The sequence below is a fragment of the Penicillium vulpinum genome (genome assembly GCF_028829585.1).
Source record: "Penicillium vulpinum strain IBT 29486 chromosome Unknown utg000003l_segment0_segment0, whole genome shotgun sequence".
NCBI classification, from domain to species: Eukaryota; Fungi; Ascomycota; class Eurotiomycetes; order Eurotiales; family Aspergillaceae; genus Penicillium; species Penicillium vulpinum.
In genome coordinates this window covers 9034138-9060539 of record NW_026643243.1, presented here as the reverse complement: position 1 = coordinate 9060539, position 26402 = coordinate 9034138, and the positions used below count along the sequence as shown (strand labels likewise).

Genomic DNA, 26402 nt, shown 5'->3' with positions numbered 1-26402 from the left:
TAGTACAGACACGATGATACCATTCAGGATTATATTACGAAAACGCTAACTTGCTAGTATATATCCGAGAACGGTTGTGTTAGTGTATAAAATGGCTACACAACTCTCTTGGAACATAGAAAGTAGAAAACCGACAATTAACAATTGAAATCACACGAAGCTATGTCTTTCCTAAAACAAACTCTCCTAGCAGCCCTAGCAACAGGATCCTTACCCCAATCAAGCGCCAACAGCTACTACCGCTCACGACCCGACCTCATACCGCCTCAGTTAAACATCACCACCCCCGCCGCAGACGCCAATGGGTCCGAATACATCTTCATTACCCCTTACTCTATGGGGGGGACACTCGAGAGGCCTGGTCCTTATATCTACCGCAAAGACGGTGACCTAGTGTGGGCCGGCACAGGATACTATGCCGGGTTCGTGGCTAATTTCCATCCTACCACATACAAGGGAAAACAGGTTCTCCAGGCATTTCAAGGGAATATGGATATGTCCCACGGTGAAGGGTTCGGTCAGCATGTTTTGCTGGATCAGAGTTATCAACACGTTGTTACCTCGACCGCCGGGAAGCATCGTGTTTCGTCGCTTCATGAGTTCAATGTTATTCGGGGAGAGACAGCTTTAATTGAGGTCTTTTATACCACTCCGGCAAATTTATCGGCTTACGGTGGGAATTCGTCGCAGCAGTGGTTGGGGAATGGGATTTTTCAAGGTTTGTTGGTCGGGAGAGCTGGATGATGACCTTTGCTGATTCTAATTATTATCATAGAAAATAATATTGCCACTGGAGAATTGATCTTTGAGTGGAATGCTTTGGAACATGTTGACCCATCTGGTGAGATTAGTTGCCGTGACTCGACAAAGACCATAGCTAACCTCCAACTAGAAAGCCTGGTGACATTAGGTTCTACAAATGATAATAGCGGCTTGTCCCCCGCTAACGCATGGGATTACTTCCACATCAACAGCCTTGACAAAGATGAAGAAGGCCACTACCTACTCTCATCCCGACACACGAGCACGATATTCAAGATCAACGGCACAGATGGCTCAATCATCTGGCGGCTTGGTGGCAAGTACCCTAGCTTTTCGCAAATCGGCAACTGGACCTTCGGATTCCAACACCATGCCCGCTGGCAACCACAACTAAGCGAGCCCGGGACTGAGGTAATCTCGTTCTTCGACAACTCTGGCGACGGTACTATCACATTCAATGAGGTATCCCGCGCATTGGTCGTCCAGATCAACCATACAGATAGCACGGCGACAGTGCTCCGCAAGACAACCGCACCTTATCATTTGCAGGCAGAATCCCAAGGAAATGCGCAGCTGCTTTCTGGAGACCGAATCTTTGTTAACTGGGGATCGGAGGGTGCTGTTACAGAATTTGGTGTTGACAATGAGATTCTGTACCACGCTTTTATCCAGACTGGGTCGGTCAGCTACCGTGGTTTCTTGGGGAACTGGACTGCTAAGCCCAAGGAAAGTCCGGCGCTAGTTGCGCTAAAAACATGTTCTAATATTGTCGAGCTGTATGTGTCTTGGAATGGAGATACCGAGACTTCAGCTTGGAGATTCTTTTATGTCGACGGGAAGAAGAAGACGCGAGTTGGCCAAGTGGATAGGAATTCCTTTGAGACGGCTTTGATTTGGAAGTCGACTTTTGAGCTGTCTCCTTCTGCTAGATTTATTGCCCAGGCTGTTGGAGCGAATGGGAAGTCTCTTGCGCAAACGAGTTTGACTGCTATCACTGCCAACGTGAAGTTGCTGGCGTGATGACCAAGATTAGGAAGTTTTAGACAATGATTGTCCTCAGACCTTAAGCGCAATTATTAAGATTACTTGGCCATGGAGTAAGCTCAATGCCAAAGGTTCTCAAAGATAGATACATAGAATATTGATGTATCGGATAAGACTATAAACAAACGTTGCAACACTAATTAAGCATTAAACATTAAAATTTAACGTCACTCAGTAGGGAATAAGTCACAAAACTACCTCCAATAGCGCATATAGGAACAACCGCCAGTAAATATCACGCGTCGAAAGTCTGTTTGGTATTTAACCGCTTTCTAGCCTTTCGTAGCCTATGATAGGCCATAGAGGCACGCATACAAAGGATGAGATTGAAAAGGCTGAAGAATAATTTTTCGTCAGATATAGAAACAAAATGAAAACGAGGAGAAATAATGAACTCACATCCCGAGAAGTATCATGGAACACCCCAAACACTCTGCTCCATACAATGGGCCAACATCATGGGTACTAGAGTAAGAATAACCACCGAGGTTCCAATAGATAAGCTCATGCAAATCAAAGCAGACTGTGATTAACTGGGCAATGAAAGCAATGCAGTCACATGCAATGATTGCACCAGGGTGTATAGCGTAGTTGTAAAAGACGGCGATGAGAAAGATAGTTGACCATACAAATCCATATGATGCCTGAACATGACAGGAATGTAAAGTCAGTAAGTCTCTCTAACATCTAATAGAACCATTGTAGTGGGTATACTTGGACTCACTGTGCCTAGGTTGATGCTAGACCATGCTTCTCCTAGCCCATCGCTTGAAACAACTCCTTCATGATGTTGAACCATCGCCCACGCAAAGCAAATTATCGCTATTATGGTACATAGAACAGCGCCAAATCGCAGCGACAGAAGCGAGAGCCATTTTTTCTCTTTTCTCGGTACTGCTTCAATGCAGAAAGAAGGGAAAGGTTGAGGATTCAAAGCCATAGACATGGTTGTAAGTAGCATGGGATATTAAATACTAGTGTAGAGTAAAGAAGAGACGATATGGACAAACCATGACAAGAGCACTTATATAATTTGTATGCGACCACATGAAGCACAACAACTGTTCACACGTCATGCCAATCATTGCCTCTTATATGCTAACACAGCCCTCAAGATGAGGTGGCTTGGAACGCCAAGGGCCTATCTAAGATGACCCCCCACAAATTCCGATCCTCGATGAATAGGCTACAGAGCATTTATGCAGGGTCCAACCCACACTGGCACCCCCCCAAATGAGCCTCTTACTTACCTATTTAGCTAAACTATGAGCCATTTGCACCAGTACTTCGCCGCCAGAGTGGTTGTCTTAGCTCGCCTTGGCGTTGTTCTCGGACAGGAAGGGAGTGACATATCACAAAGCCTTGAGATAAATCAAAGTTTTTCTATAAATATGTTAGCTTTTACTTTTTGAAAGTTCCTCTAGTGGATAACGCGAAGCTGAGGTAAAAGATGCAGTTGATTCGATGTTTAAATGCTGGTGAATCCGCACATACTAACCATTTTCTTTGCCACTTTAATTTTTATCACCATCTCATTCTTTATTAAACGGTATGATGATTGGTATGTTATCTCAGCTTGAAGTCTATGCCTTTTTACATAGTACCTCAACTAGCATTCTTGAACGTTATCATGAACGAGGAACTGGCTTTGCTGAATTTTTATAAGGGACAAGAGAGAAATACATGACCTCTGGTAAGATGAAGGCAAGAATACTTATTATTATTTCGTTTCTCGCGGTCTTTCAGCTATATTTCACTTTACACCTGTGGTTCTCAACCAACTTCCCTAAAATTTTGATAACAGAGACTAAAATGGGATTTGGTGAGCGAGATATAATTCGTTGCGAAGTGTGACTGGAGAAACGTGAGTCAAACATGAGGGATCCCGTCATAGATGGCATCTCTGTATGAGTTTTCTTGACTTCGGAATGGCGGCCTGTCAGAATCTGCTATAAAACAGTGCGATCACTGGGGCATCATGGCTTTGACTTCATTCTAAGATCTTGAATATTTTGATCTGATTGATACCCCCCAAAAAGCAAGAGTCCCTGTATAAAGTAGTTTTTATTGCTAACATCGCTACTATTGCTACTATCTCTTTTTATTTCTATTATTTCCGGTATCTGTTGGGGTTACTTTTAAGAACCATCTCCAGATGTCTGTTGGTATCTTGGATCACATTTCTTGTTTTCGTTCTATTCGGGCCAAATTCTATTAATGAAGACCATGAATCTTAAAATATCATATATCGTCACTTATAGAGGAATGAATAACACTGAGTTTGACAATCACTTGCCGAGGGATCACTTTAAAAACTTCCACCCTTCACAAACAAATCCAATCCACAACTCAGTTAACGACACTTTCCATTCATTTGAAGATGATACAGCAACGCCTTTTATCAATGTCTAAAGGTCTACGTTACCTCCCTCGCGATATTGAGCCTAGTAGTCAACACGGTGCTAGCCAAGACGGGACCAGACAAGGTGAGGCAGACCAGAAAGTGAAAATGTCGGCATGACAACTAACTAACTAGCTCCACAACAATCCTCGACTTCACGCCTGATACGTCAAACATCTGTTACCAACACCAGCGCCGAGAGTTTTGCACTGCGCCACTACTCTTTTGACGGACCTGGCGACGCTCCAGCAGGCCACCGATCACCCTCAGCAGCTCGTCGGAGGAGAGCCAACCGCACCAAAGATGACACGTCTTCTGACCAGCCTACTCGACGGTGCAGCTCTGAGAACGAATCATCTGAACATGATTCTTCTCCACCCCAGATACCTCGAACGCAATCAGCAAGGCCACTGCGGCAAACAAACCCAAAATGGCAACTCTCAGATGCCATTCTAATACCAGCGAGACGACCTTCTGATCAGCCTCTGCCGTTCCCCTCTGAAAGACCTTGGAATGAATATTTCTCAGATGATACTGTCGCCAATTACCGAGCCATTGGAGCTCAATATCAAGCATGGATAGCCGGTCTAACCACGACAGAATGTCCAATTCAACGATCAAAAATCACCTGGGCAGACTTGGTTGATCACCCGATCGAAGAGCACAGCTTCGACGTGTGCCTCAACGAGCTTAGATCTACACCCGAGGAAGTGGGAAACATTGAATCAACCGGGCTCTCGATGGGTAATAATTGGCGTTATGTCCTTTTGAGAAGATATCAATACTGGGATCATGGTCGCCAACAGGGCGAGACAGTTTACCAGCACCGTACCGGACTTGGGGCTATTTTCGTTGAGAACATTGCAAGACGATTTGGGCCATACTGGGCTCAAGTGGCTCAAGCGCAATACCAGCTCGATAACCACGTTGATACGCTCCGGTATGTTTATTTTCTCAACGTTCAGAACCTGTACACCTGGCCCTACGTGGAGCTTCATCTATACCCTCGTCATGGTTTGGACTGGTTTGACAATCCTGAGCCTCAGTGCTGGAAATATGGTACTAGAGAGTACCAGGAGCTTCTGGGCACAAAGCTAGGAAGGGGGTGGCTCGTCTGGTTCTGGGGGCTTGGCCGAGAGGCACACATCGTATCGATGCAATTTACACATGGACTTTTTTCAGAAATCTACAGATGAAGTTTGATATCAAGCGAATTTGATTCAATATTTCAAGCTCCATGGAGCGAAAGGTCATCTTGATTCAACCTAGAGCCAATTATAGAGATATCAGAAGTATTAGTCGTTACTGGAGGGTTGACAGAATCTTGAGGTAGGACGTCTATTGACCATGGCAGAGAATAATGTCGCTGTGGCCAATAAACTGCCCGACTTATTGTGACAGTTTTAAACCCTTACATATACAGTATGATGAGACATTTGAGACATCACTTGACAATGTCGCCCAATCTAGTAGACAAGATAAGATGTAAACTTCAACACTCTCATACCAGTTCTTTAGTACGGCCAAAAAGGTTAGAGTCAGTACCTATGTCAACGACTCAGTGATATATCAGGCTCACGAACCACAGCATGTATTCCGGCCACCTCAAACGAATTCATGTCCAACAATATTCCAAAGATCAAAAGACATACCCCCAAGATAGGAAAGAGATATCACTCAGTTCTCTGCCGACAGAAACAAGATGATTTAATAGGCACATCCGCCCAGGCTAAAGAACTCTTCAATTGCGGTAACATGGCGCGCGCCTCATATTTCCGCCCCATTTTGACCAAACACTCATGATACCCATGCGAAGCCCACACATTACCCGGGTGTCTCAAAGCGCGAGGCAGAGATGTGTCAACCCCAAGGTCTGCAGAATAGACGGCTGCAGCCTCCTCAATGCGATCCTGTTCGAGCAGCAACGCCCCCAGGGCGTGTCTAGTCGGCTGCATCCAGCCCCACGGCTCATCATATGGCAATGCATCGTCACGCTTAACAGCATCCCGGAGATAGGAAAACGCAGTATTGTATTCGCCACGGCGGTAAGCGATCTCGCCATCGAGCATCGCCTCACCGACACTGAGAATGTCAACGCAACGGTTATTGAATATTGTCCGCGAATCTGGGACAAGCTTTATTGCTCGCAGAAACCTTTCTCGCTCTTCCTCTGCTTCCGAAACACGACTGGTAGCAGCAAATGCGATGCCCTTTGCATAATGGATCATAGCAGTGGTGACGCAGTATAGCGCTGCATCTTCCGGCAGCTCCACAGCAATGATATCCTCCCAGCGGCCGAAACGCACAAATCCATGCATTTGCATAGCGACAAACCCCTCTAGCCAGTCTGCCATCGGCGGAGACTTAACGCGCAGCAGAGGCTCGGTGATTATCCGCGCGAGCTCGGCCCCAGACTCAAGCGCGACCTTCGATCGGCCCCCTAGCATAGCAGCATACATCCGGAAGTGATAATCGTGTGCACGGTACAGATTATAGAAATGGCCCAGAGGCTGGTTGGCAAGGAACTTCTCATCTGCGCGGATTGCAGAGGTATTAGCCGCGACTGCTCGTTTGTACTCGCCACATAGGACATCGATATGGGATGGCATATGCTCCAGATGGCCAGCATCTGGTACAAGGCCTCGCAGGTATCCCGCTATCGGCAAGGCAATTTCAGGCGTGGGCGACATTTCCATCAGATGGATGTAGAGATGCAAGATACCGGGATGATCCAGGGATTCGTCTCGTTGTAAGACTCGATCTAGCGCTTTTTTCGCTTCGAAGGTTTTTGCTCCTGGTCCGGCCTTGCCAGTCTTCACGTCCCACAGACCCCATGGAGTCAGGTTCATCAGCGCATCGCAGTACAGCGCGGTCACGTCGAGGTCATCCGGGTGATCATTGTACACCGATGTCATTGCCTCGGCGTATTTCTGATCCCATTCTGTGCAGTCTTCTACGGGCTGTTCTCGGGGGTATCGGTGCTGCAGTGCATCGATAAGAGCATTCTCCAAAGGCGTCACGGTGGGAGCGTATTTTTTCGCCTCCATGATCGCGCGATGGGCGCGAGTTGTGGTGGCGCAGAGATCTTCTCCGTCAAAAAGCTGCCATGGCTTGTTATAGTTAGGCCCCAGGGCAAGCGCAATGCCCCAGTATCCCATAGCGCATGTCGGGTCAAGCTCGACGACCTTTTGGAAGCATCGGGCGGATTCTTCGTGATTGAAGGCGTAGGCCCAGATCAAGCCCCGACTAAACCAAAGTTGGGCATCTTCATTTTTTGTGGTAACATTGCGACGGTATTCGCCTAGATCATAGTAATCCTCGGCGGGAGATGGCTTGTCCATTTTGTTGATGGTGGGGTTGATGTTGTGGAGAGGAGGGGTAGATATGGTTGCCCAACACGGTCTCCTACCCCAGACTCTCATCTAACCATTTTGATCGCATTGGACACTAAGACAAGCGCTTATAGTGAAACGAAGTGTATAAGGGGTTATTTATAAATAGTGACAGATGAGTAAAATGCCTGAGGCAGTATTGTATCCCTGAGGCAACAAGGCAGTAAGGCAGTAAGGCATCACAGGACCCCACATGAGCAGATTTGAGGAAATCCACTTTAATGTGCTCAGTCATGCTCGATCACTCTCATCTTGAGCACCTTGGGGGTTTATTGGGAATCCTATTTAGATTATCTGCCTTGGTCTTTTTGTCTCTCTTTGTCTTTGGTCCATACATTCAATATAATCACTTGTATATCAATCCTCCTTCTCATCTCATTTCAGTATTTTCACTTTTATAGATCAGCATGTGTGGGAAAACCAACCGCCCAACATATGGAGGCACCATTGCCGTCCTGTTTCCTCGAGGAACTGATCAGAGCTCAACCATTTCGCATTCATCATTATCCTCGCCACCGGAATCAGTATCCTCATTTGCATCATCGTCGTCCACCGCCTCAATGTCATCATACTCTCTTTTCTTCCGCGATACGGATGCAACTACCAGTAAAACTAAAGCAATTCTCCGAAAAAAAGATACAGAGACATACCACGTACTCGGAATGTCTCGAAATGTCGATATACGCATTGAGTGAGTTGATTCTGTCCCACGAGTTATTTAAGTACGGATAAAGGTCTGACCGTTTATCTCAGGAAATATGGCGATCTCTCCACTACAACACAGCCCATCTCTCCGCTTTATCAATTCCACCTAAATTCAGAACGAGACAAGAACTCTAACACGACAAATCTAGCGGAGATTGAGTTCGAGCTGCCCGAAAGACTGGACCTGGGCGTCTCGGAGAAGGGTATCATTGGCCGACAAGTTACGGTCAGAGAGCAGGGCGGTTCAATCCTGTGGATTGGAGTGGTGGGATACAATTAAAGTGACGAGCCCATGATATCTAGAAACATATTTCATAGACATAATTGAAACCATGAATCACGTTGCATGAGTTGGAAGTACTAAGTCTCCTTAGTAGAGTACTGAACCGTTGAAATCAAACCAAGCTAGTTTATTACAAACCTCACAGTTTCAGCAAGCTCTCTAGTCCAGAAGCATAGCGCTTCTCTGCTTCTGCCCAGTGAATGATTCTCCGAATCCCCTCGACATAGTCAGCCTTGTTGTTCAGGTACTGTACCCAACGTGGATTAGCATGCAAATACACCCAAAAATGGGCAGAGGCACGGGAGTCAACCCACCTGGAGGTAGTAGGCATGCTCCCACATATCCACACCGAAGACAGGCACATTAGGCCCATTGACAGGGTCTTGATCCTTAGTCGTAACAATATCAAGTTGTCCCTTGGCACCACCCTTGCTCACCAGCCATCCCCAGCCACTCCCCTGAAGATTGAGTAGCTCGGCGTTAAAAGCCTCGACAAACGTGTCCTGCGTGCCCCAACGAGAGGCTATGGCTTTGCGTAGAGTAGGTGCGCTGTCGATGTTATTTCCAGGTGTTCCGGGAGGAGTCAGATTATTCCAGAACAGGGAGTGATTGATATGGCCACCGCCGTTGAAGCGGAGCTTTTGTTGCAATGCAATCAAGGTAGGGGCATTGTTTGATGAAGCTGCGGATGCTTGAGCGGAGATCGCTGCGTTCAGGTTGTTTATGTATGTCTGGTGGTGCTTTTGATGATGGAGCTCCATTATCTGCTTGGAGATGACGGGTTCCAATGCCTGTTGGTTGTTAGCTTCATGGTGAGAGATTCTCGCAATTCATAATCAAACGAGGCTTACATCGTAGGCGTAGGGGAGAGGAGGTAAAGTATGAGTTTGAGAAGCCATGGAGGAATTGTGGATGTAAGCGTGTGTCAAGTGTAGAGAAGAGTGGAAAGGAGGAGTAGAAGTGTAGACAATAAATAAACCACCAAGGTCCCCCTGGATACCCATCTTAGGTGACATTATGTTACGGATCTTGAGGCCACAAAGATAGCATACCCACCTGTGGATATGGACGGAAATATGAGTTAGATTGAGTATAATTTAACCAAATTTGCTCTAATCTGCTCACAATGTGATTTCTTTTTAAACCGATAGCTGGCCTCCTTCTTTACCTACAAACTTGTGTCATATGACATATCTATTATTGCCTCTTTAGAATTTCCTCGAATGTATAAGACAGTCCAATTTCTAACAAATGCATATATGATGATCTTTCTGGTCGGACAGAGCAAGGTAGGGAACCTAGCGCTCTATGCTCACATTGACCTTGAATAAATATACTAATAATGTGCGAAATAGAGTGAAAATTAATAAGCACATCCTCCAAAATTTATCAACGGTAAATAAAGAAATGGTGACCTAAGTATTGAAGAGGGGAAAAGAGAGAAATATATTCTGGTTTTATATGTATCCTGGGTGATGGCTCAAGATAGGAGAGACTGAATTTTGTTAGTTGTTTACATATAAAGTGTAAGTACTAGCTGTCCTCCTATTTGACAGAAATGCGGTGTATAAATTGGAAGTCGGTGAAAAGGGCGGTAGATAAAGCTAGGTGTTGAGGTAGGAGTGGTACCCAATTAGGAAAGTACACCTAAGAAGCTAGGCAAGGGAGGGGAGAGGGTTGCATATGTCAATTCCCTGAAATATAGTCACCAGCACTAAAATCCTGGTATCAACGAGAATTCCTCGCCTATTAAATTTTAAATCTGAGAAGTTTGCGACGATTGAAGAAACTTGATTCACATGGAAACCCTAGCCCGCCATAGTCAGTTGTCCCCCCATTTGAACTCCAACACCTGGACATCTACCCTCAATAATATGAGTATTGCGTGCTGTTTTGCGAGTGAAAACAGCTCCACATATAGAACATTCTGCTTTAGTAACTGCGCCCGACCTTTCACGCTGGTGTCGCAGAAGATTGCTAAAGCTCGAGAACTCCCGACCATTGCAGCCATGATCCCAATCCCAACATTGAGGTCGTCGTCGCGAGTTTAACACACATACTAGGTATCCATTATCGGAATCAACTGGTTCTGACTCTTGTTGAGGATAAACAGGGTCCTGGACCATGGAGGAAGCCTGCGAGCTTATAGAAGCGTGATGGGGAAAACTAACAGTTTACCATTAGAGCCCTCTCTAGATGACATGAGAGAATTGACTCACAAAATTGGGGCCGCTTCGGGTATATGATAGGCATGGTGATCCACCATGTATGGCGGGGAGCTGCGCAACCAGCTGTTAGTGACTCAACTCTTGGTATATATTTTTCAGGGCTGGTATCAAGGCTTACGAGGTAATCAAGGGTTGGTTGTACCAATGTGTTGGAGCAAAATAAAATGGGAGAGAATGAGGCATCGGATGACTAGAGAGCAGGTCAGTTCCATTTCGCTCTGCCCCATCTTTCAATTACGTGGACCTTCACACACCTTGGCGAGGGACTCTGCCGTTCAGCGCTAACGGGTGCTAGGAGAATATACGGGGATGCTGCTGGCAGATCCTGGGAATAGCTATGAGCCGATCTATCTGCATGTCCATTGTGACCGAGAAAAACTCCCGGCGAGTACGGTTGTAATTGCGGGAAATGCTGGTTCAAGTGTCCTGGTGGTGGCTGCGACGGCTGGTAAGTGCGGTTGGCCCATATATAGTCTATATGTTGGGTATTAGACGTTTCTTATTTTAACAATCAAGACATAACTTTTGCTTACGGGCCGAGTTGTGCTGCATTGAGTCAGCAAAGTAAGACTCCGATGGTATGAGCATGGAGTATGGCGCGATCTTAATGTCACTAATCTCGGATCTGGTCAGCTGCAACACAATTATAATAAGTGCAGAGGACATATGAACTAGAACTACCTTGCATGTTTGACCGTCACTTTCCCCCCCCCAATTCGTATCAAAAGACAACGGACCACACTGAGCAGAAAGTGGCGAAGTCAAATCCAGAAGGGGAGAAGGCGAACCTGTGCTGGAGCTGTTTAGAGAAGTATTTGAGCCCTGGGGAATAGTAGATAGGATTGATTGGGATAGTTGTGGATCTCCCCCTATGGCGGCTACAGGACTATTAAAGGACCATGAGGATTGGATTGGAAAATCGCCTTGTTGGTAGCCTAGCACGTGCACTGAGTCAATCAAAGAGGCGTATACATCGGCTTCTGCCTGCGAGACTGGGATATTTTGAAGATCATTTTGATCCCAGTGATATAATGGGAGATCCTGTGAGCAGGAATTTTCAGACATTAGGACTGATTCGTAGATCAGGGCTTTCGTGCAATATAATCGAGCAAAAGGTAATAAAAAGGGCCAGGAATCATCTGGGGAGAACGGAGAGGGGGTCTGAGTTTAGGAGTAGCCAGAAGAGGACAGGCAATTTAGAGAACGACATATAGTACAGTTAAGCAAGGCAAGGTTGGTATCGGCAGACGTGAATGCTTTTGTTCTTCGCGGATGGCAACCAAGTGTTGGTCAAAATAAAATGTTCATACGGAAGAGCAGGTCATTGTGAGTCAGGCGAGGCCGCGCAATTTATGTATTCGGGAGAGCTGATTATGTACCATCCACTCAGGCCCCCCACTGGGGCAAAAACGTGCTTCGAGATCCTCAGTGCCAACGGGGAACGTTCGCGGGCGATCAAAAGTGGGCCGCATTTGGCGCACTCAACCCCAAAAAGGAGGTCATTGAATCTTGCCATTTGATTGGATTTGGTGCGCAGACGTCCCGTATTGCCTATTGTCAGACTACAAGGTCCCAAAGAACCTATGATCTTCAAACAGTGGGCCAGCATGGCCTACAAGAGGGCGAGTACTTTTCTTACAGCCTACGACGTGACACCAAGACCGCCCCCGTTACTTAGCTAGGTTAGAGCCAGAAATGCTCGAGATAAATTAGGTTTATAATGATTCTGAGTGGTATATGCAGTCTTTTTCTGACCGGAGTTCCGGGTGGCTTGAACCCTATAGAGTAAATGAGGCTGCTTAATTACGCTGGCCTCTATTCTTGGCTATAAAAGAGAAAATTTTAGTCGCGGACGACTCAGCTACGATTTTGACAGTACATTGAATTCTAGCCCCATTCCACTTCGAGGTCAGATACACAAGTTACTACGTACATTCAAGTGACGCTCCGGAGAAATAGCAGCTCTGATGGCCTCACGGTATAACTGGTCGGAAGCAATGCGAAGATGCGAGCGATTGATATTGGTGACGTCGAGTTGAAGTAGCCGGTGTAAGACTTCAGTTTGGCAACATAAAAGTGTACGAGCTCCATAACTATACTCGGAAATTGTTGTTTGAAATAATCAAGGCTAGGTTTGCGAATTATTTCTTTCCTTTGCACAGTGAAGGAAGTGGTTTGGGACCTCTGGCATTTTACTAAGTACAGCACATATATGCGATCCGATTATGTCTGGCCGAGATCAAAAGCAAACCTTTCTACTGGGCCATGAATACATAATTAACCTCGAGTAATCTGAAGAAGCAGATGGAGGAGAAATCGATGCATGAATTGAGTACATACCCAAGAACGAAATCCACTACTTACAAGCGGGAGTTAAGGTTATCATGCTACCTACCTAGGTAGAGATGAAAAAAAACTAACCTCGGGGCGGTCCGTTACCCGCAGGGCGCTAACCTTCCACATGTTATCCATGGTTCCAACTTAACCTCACCCAAACCTATGGACACCTATTTTGCCTACCTACCTAGGTACCTTACTACGCTTACAGACGGGCCCACAAGTACCTAGTATAGGTGGATGTTTAAGTATGTTATGATTACTCTGCATTATTACCCATAGTAGTATATGCACATGTGGATGCGTAAGGGGGCTTAGATTTGAATTTAAATTTGAGAGATTCATCCGCGGGCAACTCAGGTATGGAATTATGGATGTATCAATACACACATAGCGTATTTTAATGGACTACTTCACTAAACAGACTTCATACATACCTACTTTTTGAAATATAACCCTTGATATAAGCAGACTCCCGGATAACCAAACTGGAATAATTGGCTGAGATTCTTACGACCACTCCCTTATACTTTTGGCTTGACTGTACTATTTGCTAATAAATGATGATAATGTCTTAATGAATATAATGCTACATTTCTAGATATGTATATATGGGTTTTAGGTTTTTAGAGTTCAACATTCCTAGATGTAGCACATCCTACATACACGCAATGGGAATGTATAGTCATCGTAGGCTGGTTATCGCCTCAGCAAGGGGTCAGGGCAAAGGAAGCCATACATATATACGTACATATATACATACTTTGACATCTGAAAACTTACGCCATATCAATCCGGGCCTAGAAAACCATGTAATTATTGTGAAGGATGGACGTTACTATAATTCGGCGTTATCATATTTTGTTTCAGCCTAATTACACCTATAGTATGGGTTGAAGTGAAGTTCATAATACTCTGGATGGTATAATGTACATGAAAGTCAGAGAAACGTGAACATGCACGAAATTCCCAGCACCGAATAACACCAACACCGAATAATACCGTGACACCGATCTCGCAGATTCATCGGAAGTACCTGTGTTTCCGAAAATAAATGCTGAAACTCAACTCTATCCAAGTTTCTGAAAAGATGTCGGATGGTATCTGACGTACGTCATGCGTACATACGATCTGACATGACTCGACACCCTAAAGACAAAGCGGCCATCTCCGACTGCTATCACTTCCAAATAATAGCGCATAGCATAGATGGTATTCTTACTACTACCTCCGTGGCAGTAGGCTGAATTTCGGACATGGAAGTAGCATTTGAATTGGCCGTGAAATCCTATGGGCGATCGCCGCGATACGTACTTAATGCTTATAATTCTAGATTCCTTCGCATTTATGTTGGCAAAACGGGAATTTGATAACTGGTGTTCATATAAGGTGACATTGGTTACAGAAAACGGTTGAGCGTGATGAGGGATCACATGGCTTAGTCCCTCAGCCACAGCTCTGGCTTGGAAAGGCTTACTTTGTAAAGCATATACCTGCATTAAAGCCTTACCTAGATAGGTATATGGATGGAGGATTGCCCAGATGCCTAGGTGGGCACCTGAACACCCAAGTAAGCTGGGGCAGCCCTGGAGAGACTTGTACTCCGTACTGAGATCTACACTTTGTTGCCTATCTTGTTCAGATGCCTATTGTGGTAACTCTTCCTGTTTTTGATAGGACCAGTTTAATATTTCTGAAAACAATACCCCGTACTTTGTTTGATCTTCTAGTGGAAAAGGCGCAATATGCACTAAATCCCCGACACTTGACTAACACCAAAACCCCTGAAAGCTACATTTGAGGGGTTATTTTGTGGTAAGATAAGGCAATCTTGTAATCGACGAAGCCCCAAGTCGATCTCAATTGATACTAGGCTATAGATGTGGTATATTAGAGCCAGTTCTTGGGGTCACTGCATCCTCCTCTTATGAACAATGAAAAGAAAAATGCCTAGTTACACATTCAAGTGTGCTCTATGTACTCCGTACCCCGTACATATTCTAAGCCCTTTCCCGCTAGAATAACACCACCCAAAACGACATAACAAGGCGGTTGACTGGATATGTAGTTTATGTGAATATACATAGAGATACCAGGCTGAGGAGGGTAGGAATCCGTACTGGGGCTTTTATCTGGTTGTACCGTTCTAATTTTAGGTATCATAAGCAGTAGTAGATATAACGCAGTATTAAACCTATTCAAAAAGGTGGACCGGGGATTCAGGCGGCAAGATAAAGGAAGCAGGGATTATTTCAGATCGAGTATTCCTGCTGCCCCAGGAGCGCGCCGTTTGCTACTTTTCTACCCAGAAGCTGTTCCACGGTGTTACACTTGAATGTGTTCTAAATGTTTCAGATTTGGCCCCTTAGCGCAATACCGTCGCTATGACAAAGCTTGACTCGATATGAAATATTTGTAACGCGGTGCAAAAAGAAAGGCAGAGTCTGGTCTATCAGGACAACTAAAAGAAATGTGAGGTTACTCGGCATATCTATTTAAGAGGGTATATTTCTAAAGAGACCATATTAACTAGCATAGGTGCAGGTATAGCCACACTAAAAGATGAGCTGCAGATAGGATCGACTAGAGAATGGGCAGGGTAGTGAGGTAGTATACGCCCATATTGATATTTGTTAAAGCACGATACCCCCACAGTACTTTGTTCCGCCTAAAGAGCGTCTAGTACGATCAACTATATCCTATATCACCCTAGCTAGATGGGAATCTGTCTCGCCACTAAATATCATAACAAGATTTGTATGAAATGTGGATGTTGTATACCACTAAAACCTCGGTACTACAGTGGTGGAACATTATTCCGTCTTATAACACGATGAAATTCTATTATATAGTACTGTTAGCACTGTAACACTGTACGATAGTTGATCCTGCCAGCCAGGGACTAATACCAACAAGTAGACTTCCGCACCGGCCCACAAAGCCCAAAGCCCAACCCGACCTAACCCGTAAATGGGCCGGGTTTTGTGCCCGGTCCTTAGGCCTATCGATGGGCTATGGACCCCAAACAATGCAAACATCCTAAGTTGAACCCCCTAAAAGGGTTTTTAGAATTACCCTTCGTTTTACCCCCGTTTCTAACCCTTATTCTAAAGGTAATATTTTATTGGTTTAAATTATTTAGAATCAATTACTAGTGATCTCTCTAGGGGATTGATACAGCCACCCCCCATGCATCCCATCACCCCCCTTTGGATCAGGCCATCCCTGCTGCCTGATTTTTCAGTACCGCCTTCCCAATTGGGTGAGACTGATGATTCTGCCATATATCCTGCCACCACCACAGTAATTCTGGTTTACATAGTAAAAACTGGACCATTTTAATCAGAAAAAATCGTACATTTTATTGGTTTCTGCATTGATCAACTCTACAAATTTAGTATACTAGTTATCAGCCCCCCCCCCCCCCCCCCGGCGCGCGCGTTTTCGTCCACGTCCACGTCCACGTCCCCGTCCTCCGGTCTCGGTATCATTGCTCTCTTCGGTACCCTCAGTGGTAGTTGCACTCGCTCCGCGTCCCCGTCCCCGTCCTCGTTCCTGCGCAAGCACGTATTCGAATCCTGAAGGATCTCGTTGGGTAGATCGGTGATTGGCTCAGTGGGAGGAGACTCGGGAACTATTTCTGTATAGTGATTTTGATGAGATTGATGGTGTTGATAATGAAGAGATTGATGATACTTAATAGGTGTAAACCAGAATTGGAGTATCAATTTGTTTGATCTAGTCTATATAACAAGAGTGACTTAATTTTGTACAGGGTTTGTATACAAATTGCAGGTACCCGTTGTCTACTACTATTGTGGAAGGAGTGTACCAGGAAGGCGGTGTGGAAAGCGGTAGGCAGATCTAGGCGGCGAGGCAAAAGCGGTACCCAATTGGGAAGGCGGTACTGAAATTTCAGGCAGGGGGGGGTCCCATTAGCAAGGGGGGGGTCCCATTAACAATCCCCTACTTATATAGCTAGTACAATTCTGAATTCTGAACTTGAACTTTATATAGCCAGTGGAAGGTCGTAATACAGCGATTACAGAGGCCGATAAGATAGGCTTTAATGGGGGCCTCATGGGCCCCCATTAGTGGGCTACGGGTTGGGTCGGGTTTCGAAGGTTAGGCCCATAGCCCACTGCGGGTTGGGCTTTGGGCCTAGGGTGGGGGCCCATTTGTGGGCTTTGCGGAAGTCTACCAACAAGTGCCAAGACGGCCACACTCAACTAAACCAGGAAATATCACATCCTACGTACTCTTGTGCTCTAATTATACTTGCAGTCACGTTAATAAGTCCTCAAGTGATGGAAGAACATAGGATTAATTTCTCACTGATGGCAAAAGCAGCTCGCGACTACCTATCCATCCTCTTGTCAAAGGTTGGGATTGAACCCGATTTCAGTAATCCTAGAGATATCTTGGGCCTGAGAAGACACTGTCTGAATGCGAGGACTATGCGATGGCTTATCCTACACACTAGTATTGAAAGGACGGTATTATATATAAATTCCTATTGGTGTAGATTGAGGGCTTGTATATATTTCGCCGTTTAAGCAAAGAGTATGAACTTTGATTTATCGGGGTTTAATAAAGTGAATGGTCATGTATGATACTTTACTATATCATTGAATATGAATTACTTGTTTCTTCATATTTGCAGATATTCACGAATATTCATATATGGTCATATTTCGTTCGCTGCCCTTAACTCCCAGCATCAAAAGCATATTGTGGCGAGATTGCTCCTATACATATGTAGTTACCATATTATTTTGATATGCGAGCAAAAAACGGGTGCCAATGTCAGAACAGCAGACTGCACTTGCCTGAGCAACAGATCAGTCTAAACTCTAGAGGTGTTGATTCGATATGTCCAGCAAGTACTACTCGCCGGTTGCCGAACACCGCACCGTCCGGCTTCAGCTTTCGGTAAATGAGGTGCCGAAGTACTTTCAAAGTAACCTCTTTCCCTGAAATATCCTTGGAGGCGCAGCGTCCTGCCTAGGCCCAGATATTGATCAGACTGGTAGAGTTCAGATAAGAAACCATGACGTGATTTCGGTGGATTCCAAACTATGTCAGCTGAACTTTCAGCGCAGGAGTCTGGTGAACTGCGTCTTGCGCCCTTTCTCTGTCGCAGACTGCCTCAGGATTTGGGCTTCCTAGTATCCCTTATCTAGCATGGCTCCCTTTGTAATCTCTCAATGCAGCATCGCTGACGGTACCACCCTAGCCGCCAATAGCATCCCCGCTTTCTGGGCTGACCCGCACTGGGTCCTGGCCTGGCGCCATCGGACCCTCGAGTACCACGTTTCGCAGATAGCCCTGCGCTTCCCGCGCAACCTGCTGAATAACCGGGAGGCATTGCGACATCAGAAAGCAGTGGATATAGATACGGGTCGCATACTCGGCTACGCCCGATGGCGCTTGCCAACGTCTTATGAGATAAACACAGATGATGGCACGCCGACATGGCCTGACGCCCAGGTCCCGGCGGTTGAGCCCGGAAAGGAGGCCGAGATCCGGCGGATTGCCAAGACTGTTATTTGGGATCCCAACGATGATGCTGACGAGCTGTTGGATCGCATAAACGCACTTGAAAAGGAAGTGACGCCAAAAACACCATATTACAGAGAAATATTCCCTGGTCTGACACGTCGGTTGATAGGTCTGGAATACCTTGCTGTGCATCCAGAAAACCAGCGTAAAGGAGTCGGGACGGCATTGGTGAAGAGCGGAATGGACCAGGCTGACAAGATGGGATTAAACATTTTCGTTCACGCTTTGAGAGAGGGAGCTGAACTGTATAAACGAGTGGGTTTTCGGCTCATAGCAGAGCTCGTCCAGGACGACTCCCCGTATGGTGGTAGTGGGGTGTACGGTACATATTTCTTCATCTATGAGCCTGGATCGAGGGCCGATTCGGCACAACTCCTGGTCCTCCGTGTACTCGATACTGTACACTGTGCTTCTATCAAGTCAAATATAGTAGAGTCATTCTGCTATATATTTACTTAGCTATCCTGCTTCCAAGCGATAGACAGTACCTAGTACTGATCAGGTAGTTGCAGATTGACAATACACACTCCTGCACCCCTCTGAATTCGCTTCTTGGACGACTGTCCTGGTCCACTTTGTGTGCCTTAGTTGGTATGAGGACGAATTGCAAGTGCTGAATTGACCCGTATGTCTAAGCTAAACCCTGAAACCTCTTCAATATGTATGGATGTTATACTCCGTACCTATAGCCATGTAGATCACCAAGGTTAAATCACATAAATCATAAATCAGTCGGCCTGACCTTACGGTTATAATAGGCCACACAGAGGTAACTACTAAACTTCAACAAATATTTGCTTTTTCGGCTGGGTAACCCCTGAATTGTGTACAACATACCACGGAGTACGGAGTACCGAGTAGCGGTCTGTGTGATTTCCCACCTTTTCGACGAAAAGACAATAAAACACTATCCATGAACATCCACATAGAAATAGACTTAGTGGAGGAAGCGGGGCAAGATTCGGCGATATTTTTTCAATTCCTACATGGAATATCAATACCTGCGGATATTGAGGTCACATTCCTTTCGGAACCCTAGCCATAGTGGCATGGAAAATGTTTGAATCTGATTAATTGCAATAACAAACTTTGGCTGAAATCACAGTAATTTGGTATTACATAGATATATAGATATCTACATGTACTCCGTCGATGTGTTGTATTTGGCTTAATATATCAAAACCTATATACATACCTACCCTGCGTACTCAGGGGTGATCGGCTGCGGGACCGCTCAATTGATCGCCCACTAGAAAGAGATTGTGGAGACATAGTGGTAACTCTCATCTCCACTTGTACACGACATAAATATATCCGCCAAATACTTGCATTTTTCCTAAGTGATCTCGAGCTCTCACAGAATGAGTAATCACGTTGTTAAAATGCATAGCTCCGTGCTGAGCTTCGGGCTGCCTCTTAGGACTACGAACCTTACGTGCACATCCCCTGTTACGATGGCTATTAACCCAGTGGCCCTCATTGTTACAGAATGTATAACGGTAACAACTGCTCTGCGCAAGCATGCGCAATGGGCACATTCTAGTGTATCGGCCATCCTTGGGAATAGCCCTCGAAAACCACCGCCTACACGACGTGATGGAAAAATTGGAAATGTGGTGATGCTGGACGAAGATAACACGGTATCGAGTCGTTGGGGCTTGAGGGAAAAGAAGGGGGGAATCGTCCAAGACAACCCGCTCGTGGCGGCATTCTTGAGGCTGCAATCAAACCTGAGCAACTGTAAAGGTACAAAATGGAAGTTGAAAGGCCGGATGGTTGGCATCATCACTGCTGACCACGAACAGACATCACGAAATATGACACACCTGCTCTACTACACCCCTTCCTCCAAGTAATACGATCATCCTCAACCTCTGCTGCGATCACCTCCCGCTCTCTCATCGCCATCACGAAATTCCTCTCCTACAAAATAATCTCCGGTGACTCCGCTCGGCTGGCTGAAGCCATGCAGCTCCTCTCATCAGCTCTCACGCACTGCCGGTTCGAGGCAAGCGATTCAGCAACGGACGAAATTGTACTCCTGCAGGTACTGAATCTCATGGAAAGCATTATCTTGAGTCCAGGAGGTGAATCTCTCTGCAATGAGAGCGTTTCTGAGATGATGCAAACTGGACTGAGCATGTGCTGCCAACCCAGGCTTTCGGAACTCCTACGACAGTCTGCTGAGATTGCCATGGTCTCTATTTGCCAATTGGTCTTCGAGCGATGGAAGCACCTAGAAGAAGAGGTGGGCGAAGAGCTAGGGGCCTTGGATCAGGATGTCAGGGCCGATATGGGCACGATGAAGCTCCTTGATTCAAAAATGCAGACCTCCTTGACCGGTCCAAACTCCAAGAATCTTAAATCTGAGGAGAAGACACGGTCTTTTGCGAGCGTGGAGAAGCTGATCAATGAGTCCACAGGGATGACACTGCAAAAGGGCGACGCCACAATTGATCTACCGTCAATGCACGATGAACAGGATGAAGGCGAGGCGCTCCCAATCAAGCCATACTCCCTGACGTTGATACGAGAGCTTCTTGTGATCCTCATCAATATACTAGATCCTGAGGACAAGAAACAAACAGACACAATGCGTATCACGGCACTGCGCATTCTGCATGTTGTGTTGGAAGTAGCGGGCCCATCAATCGTCAACCATACTAGTCTAGCAACCCTGACAAAGGACACGCTATGCCGATACTTGCTCCAATTGGTTCGCTTGGATAACATGAAGATTATCAGCGAGTTGCTCTGTGTGTGTGTTACTTTATTTGCAACATGCCGAGGTGTACTCAAGCTACAGCAGGAGCTATTCCTATCGTATGTGGTGACCTGTGTGTTTCCGACAATGGATATTCCGCTAGAGCCTGGTATCGACCCTTCTCTTTACGAGGGTGTACCGCAGTCATTCAGCCTCCTCAAGCAATCAAAATCACAGTCACCTGCGCAAAAATCTACAAGTGGCAAATCGACGCCCAAGTCTGCCAAGGATCGACAGAAGCTGGGACCCGAAGACAGCATAAGGACACCCGATGCTCGTGAGGCGATATTAGAGAGCGTGAGCGCCTTGGTTAGGATCCCCTCTTTTATGGTCGAGCTGTTCGTCAACTACGATTGCGATATTGATAGAAGCGACCTATGTTCGGATCTGGTTGGACTTCTTTCGCGGAACGCTTTCCCAGACTCAGCCCAGGGGAGTACAACAAACCTCCCACCGCTATGTTTGGACTCTCTTCTATCCTATGTGCAATCCATTGCAGATAGACTCGATGATGCGCCCCTGATAGAGGGCTTCCGTGACCCCAATGCCCTACGACAGCAGCGGTCACGTAAGAGTATGATTATGAAGGGTGCCTCGAAATTCAATGAGAACCCAAAGGCTGGCATCGCATTTCTAGTCGCCCAAGGGGTCATACAAGAGCCTGAGAATCCTAAGAACATTGCGGAGTTTATCAAAGGCACTACGAGAATTGACAAGAAGATCCTGGGGGAGTTTATTTCAAAGAAAACAAACGAAAATATATTGAACGAGTTCATGAAGCTTTTTAACTTCGCCGGAAAACGAATTGACGAGGCTATACGCGAGTTACTGGGTGCATTCCGCCTTCCTGGTGAGTCGGCACTTATAGAGCGAATTGTGGAGGTGTTCGCTGCACAGTATATGGACGACGCCAAACCCGCAGGAATTGCAGACTCCACTGCAGCATTTGTTCTCGTGTATGCCACCATCTTGTTAAACACAGATCAGCATAATCCCAATTTCAGGGGCCAGAAACGTATGACCATTGAGAACTTTGCCCAGAATCTCAGGGGTGTTAACGATCAGGGGGACTTTGATTCCAACTTCCTTCAGGAAATCTTTGATTCTATCCGGACACATGAGATTATCCTGCCAGAGGAGCATGATGATAAGCATGCCTATGATTACGCTTGGAATGAGCTGTTGATCAAGGCCGAATCCACTTCAGACTTGGTGTCTTGCAACACCAACATTTTTGATGCGGATATGTTCGCGGCAACATGGAAGCCAATCGTCGGGACACTATCATATATGTTCATATCCGCGACTGACGACGCTGTGCTTTCAAAAATAGTAACCGGTTTCGGCCAGTGCGGTCAGATTGCTGCGAAGTACAGACTAAGTGATGCCTTGGATAGGATAGTAGCCTGTCTGTCGCATATCAGCACGCTTGCTCCAGAAGTCACACCAAGCACGAGTCTCAAAATCGAGGTCCAGCATGAGAAACTTAGTGTAATGATCTCCGAAACCGCCGTTCGATTTGGGCGTGATGACAGAGCCCAGCTTGCAACAGTAGTGCTGTTCCGAATTCTCAATGGTAACGAGGGTGCAATTCGGGATGGATGGGAACAGGTAAGACTTCCATCAACAAAAGCAATTGAGATATATAAGCTCACAGCTGTAGATTCTGCGAATATTGCTGAATCTTTTTATAAATTCTTTGATACCCTCCTCGTTCTCCTCAGCTCGCAAATCGCTTGAACTTCCATCTATCCCGCTACAAAGCCCCACTCAGATCATCAACAAAGATGATAGAGCAGCGGACACCAGCCTGTTTTATGCCTTTGCTTCTTATGTTTCGAGTTTCGCGAACGGTGAGCCACCGGAACCTTCAGACGAAGAGATTGAGAACACCTTGTGTACAATCGATACTATCAGCGCTTGTTCGTTGGACGAAATCACATCCAACATCTTGTAAGTCATAAACCGCGTGGCTAATCAGGACATGAATTAACAAGACCTCTAGCGACATGTCCACAGAGGCTTTGAGACCTCTGTTCATGGCGCTTTTGTCACGACTACCCGAAGATACATCGCTCCACGGTATTGCAGTAAAGCCTGATATTCGTCCCTCGGTGCCCATTGAACAGAGTCACAGCGAGATAATTGTACCAACGACAGCTTACGACCCATCGCTGGCTTTTATTTTGGATCTGCTTACGAATCTGACACTGCGAGACCGGAAGACAACGGAATTATTTGGCAGAGAAACCGTGGGCGCATTGAAGAATTTCATACATGACGCAAATCAGGTACACCCAGTACTAGTCTCTAGGGCTGTCTACCATCTACTGCAATTCGTAGGATCAAGCAATGTGAGTGATGATTTACGTAGCTCAGATCTATATATATTGATGCCTTGACAGGACTATGACTTTATCAAGACTCCCATCATCCTGCATGCCTTATCTAGCTTCGATGCCGATCATCTGCAACAATGCGCCAGGCCGCTACTGCAAGGACTTGCAGCCTGCATCGGTGGTCCACAGCCCCTACGGAACGAGATCGCTACCTCTCCCGATTTCTGGTCAATCCTTCACCAGCTACTCGTCATACCTGAGACGGCTGCGGGTGTTTTCCAACTTGCGGAGGACCTAGCTAGCACTGTGCACACCAGCATCAGTATGAAGAACTATGAGGCGATTGTTCAACTACTCAACAAATTTGCAACCGCTGCTAGCGTTGGTGCTGTGCCAGAGCGGAGAATAACACAAGGGCGGAGAACAAAGTATGAAGATCAGCCTCCCCCAAAGAAAGCCGAGTACATAATCTGTTACTCCTTGAGCAACTTATTGCAGGCTAACAGCTCCCTAGACCCGATGAAATGGTCCAACGCGGCGTCAAAGCCACAAATATTATCTACAACCTCACAGTCCGTGTCCCGCAACTCATCGCCCAATCCCAACTCTCTACCCCCGAGGCCTGGAATGCGTACTGGTCCCCCATCTTCCGCGTGCTCATAGCGCAATGCCTCAATCCCTGTCGCGAGGTTAGCACCCAAGCCTTAGAATTGCTTAAAGATACGCTTCTTAGTAAGAATACATTATTCTCGGGGGACCACACAGAGTGGATCAAAATATTTAGCCAGGTGCTGTTCCCGTTGGTCACACAGCTGTTGAAGCCGGAGGTGTACCAGCCTGATCCCGTAGGTATGGGTGATGCAAGGGTCAGGGTATCGACGCTGTTGTGCAGATGCTATCTGCATTATTTGACCGAGTTGGCGGAGTCAGTTGGGTTGCTGGATGTGTGGTTGAATATCATTGGTCTGATGAATCAGTTAATGAATTCTGGGCAGGGGGATAAATTGGTATGTAAACTACTCTCTGTGTCATTTCCCTTTGGTAAATACTTCATCGCTAGTTACTCCATACTAACCAACGTATAGGAAGAGGTTGTCGCCGAAAACATGAAGAACATACTTTTAGTCATGGCAAACGGCGGATATCTTGTCCTGCCTGAAGAGAAACCTCAGCAAGCAGAGTTATGGGACGAGACATGGAAGAGACTGGAGGCCTTCCTGCCGCATTTATTCAAGGAATTGTTTCCTGGGGTGAAAATGCACAGTGAGGCCGTACACAATCCGATTTAGGACGGTGTAAATGCAAGAAGCATCGGCGACATATATAAAGGCATTTTATCGATGACAAACAATAAATCAATCAATCGTCCTCTCACGCTTGGACCATACCTAGTACCACTTCTATTCCATGCTGATTTCCTAAAGTCTGATACTCTTCTACGACCCCGAACTGCTCAAACACTGTCGCAGCTCCGAAGCGCTCACCATTTAACGGGTTTGAATACAATATCGTTAAGATGGACTAGGACTATGGAATTAGAGGAACATTGAGCTATATAGGACAGACGCGATATGAGATACGAGTAAGACTAACTCTTCGTACAGATCGAAAATATTTCTGATATTAAAGTATAATTAGCCCTTTTTTCGACCTCCACTGGTTGGATTTTATTCATTTAAAATTAGAGTACACGCTTATATAGTAGACGAAATTTTAAATTCTCAATTTCAAGTCTATACAATTAATAGAAGGATCAGAATACAACGATTACAATATCCTAGTTGAAACCCCAAATGGGTTATAATGGGGGCCTTAAGGGCCCCTACGAATGGGCTGTGGGTTGGGCCTTGGGTCTGGAGTCTGGGCCCATTTATGGGCTTTGCGGAAGTCTCTAGACGCCAGTGCGCCATACAGTGACTGGACATAAGTAATTGCATACCCCTCGGCCCCACCCAACTCACCGCTGATACCGCCTTCCTAAAATATATAACATGTATGGATAGAACTACCTGGAAATAGTATAGGAAGCAGCGGTTTTTTGTAGGCAAATCCCTGTCTTATTTTTTCCCTGACTCTTAAAGCTAGTGCTCTTATATATGCAGTGATAGTGGAGATAATTATACTTTATGGAGATTCTTTTGACGGGCAGAATATTAGGTAATCTTAGGGGTGTGGGGCGGGATGCAATTATTTATGTCCACTGACTGTACTCATTTCGCCAGCAGTACTTTCTAACATTTCCGTATTTTATAGAATGCAATACACAAATATCGCTCTGATTCTTCAAGTTATAGTAGGTATATTACTTAAATGTTTAGTTTAATTCTCGATAATCGAATTCTTGATGCTTAAATTGCGGTTGAACTAGGCATTATATGGGAAATAATACAGCCATTTTTACTACTAGACCTGTCATGTCATATGTCAATTACACTCGTATCTTGAAATATATGGGTCCAATCAATGGTGTTAAAATCTCTGTATTGCAGTATCCGTTTTCCTAGCAATTTATATGGATAGCGGATTACTAATTCAAAATTACTGCACAACCTGGATTAATTAAATCCCCGGTATGCCGGTCTGTA

General features: G+C 45.7%; 8 protein-coding genes across 8 annotated transcripts; 5 read left to right on the top strand and 3 right to left on the bottom strand.

Annotated features, from left to right (window-relative positions):
* Positions 1–162: 162 nt before the first annotated feature.
* On the top strand, positions 163–1782 carry N7479_008466 (arylsulfotransferase family protein; the record flags this gene model as incomplete). The annotated part of the gene is made up of 3 exons (XM_057256160.1): positions 163–718; positions 776–841; positions 893–1782. 3 exons carry the CDS (start codon positions 163–165, stop codon positions 1780–1782), a joined length of 1512 nt encoding a protein of 503 aa, XP_057110022.1.
* A 2428-nt stretch (positions 1783–4210) lies between these two features.
* N7479_008465 (uncharacterized protein) lies at positions 4211–5403 on the top strand (the record flags this gene model as incomplete). The annotated part of the gene is made up of 2 exons (XM_057256159.1): positions 4211–4292; positions 4343–5403. 2 exons carry the CDS (start codon positions 4211–4213, stop codon positions 5401–5403), a joined length of 1143 nt encoding a protein of 380 aa, XP_057110021.1.
* Positions 5404–5880: 477 nt separating this feature from the next.
* Positions 5881–7548, bottom strand: N7479_008464 (TPR domain protein; the record flags this gene model as incomplete). Its single annotated transcript, XM_057256158.1, has 1 exon — positions 5881–7548. The coding sequence occupies one exon, from the start codon at positions 7546–7548 to the stop codon at positions 5881–5883; it is 1668 nt and encodes a 555-aa protein (XP_057110020.1).
* A 458-nt stretch (positions 7549–8006) lies between these two features.
* Positions 8007–8584, top strand: N7479_008463 (uncharacterized protein; the record flags this gene model as incomplete). The annotated part of the gene is made up of 2 exons (XM_057256157.1): positions 8007–8290; positions 8353–8584. 2 exons carry the CDS (start codon positions 8007–8009, stop codon positions 8582–8584), a joined length of 516 nt encoding a protein of 171 aa, XP_057110019.1.
* A 142-nt stretch (positions 8585–8726) lies between these two features.
* On the bottom strand, positions 8727–9603 carry N7479_008462 (superoxide dismutase; the record flags this gene model as incomplete). Its single annotated transcript, XM_057256156.1, has 3 exons — positions 8727–8834; positions 8902–9378; positions 9439–9603. 3 exons carry the CDS (start codon positions 9601–9603, stop codon positions 8727–8729), a joined length of 750 nt encoding a protein of 249 aa, XP_057110018.1.
* Positions 9604–10395: 792 nt separating this feature from the next.
* On the bottom strand, positions 10396–11481 carry N7479_008461 (uncharacterized protein; the record flags this gene model as incomplete). Its single annotated transcript, XM_057256155.1, has 5 exons — positions 10396–10753; positions 10807–10866; positions 10934–11005; positions 11070–11289; positions 11349–11481. The coding sequence occupies 5 exons, from the start codon at positions 11479–11481 to the stop codon at positions 10396–10398; spliced, it is 843 nt and encodes a 280-aa protein (XP_057110017.1).
* A 6855-nt stretch (positions 11482–18336) lies between these two features.
* On the top strand, positions 18337–19025 carry N7479_008460 (Acyl-CoA N-acyltransferase; the record flags this gene model as incomplete). The annotated part of the gene is made up of 2 exons (XM_057256154.1): positions 18337–18959; positions 18989–19025. 2 exons carry the CDS (start codon positions 18337–18339, stop codon positions 19023–19025), a joined length of 660 nt encoding a protein of 219 aa, XP_057110016.1.
* Positions 19026–20096: 1071 nt separating this feature from the next.
* On the top strand, positions 20097–25106 carry N7479_008459 (Sec7-domain-containing protein; the record flags this gene model as incomplete). Its single annotated transcript, XM_057256153.1, has 7 exons — positions 20097–20460; positions 20520–23089; positions 23142–23431; positions 23484–23832; positions 23884–24278; positions 24332–24824; positions 24903–25106. The coding sequence occupies 7 exons, from the start codon at positions 20097–20099 to the stop codon at positions 25104–25106; spliced, it is 4665 nt and encodes a 1554-aa protein (XP_057110015.1).
* Positions 25107–26402: the final 1296 nt, after the last annotated feature.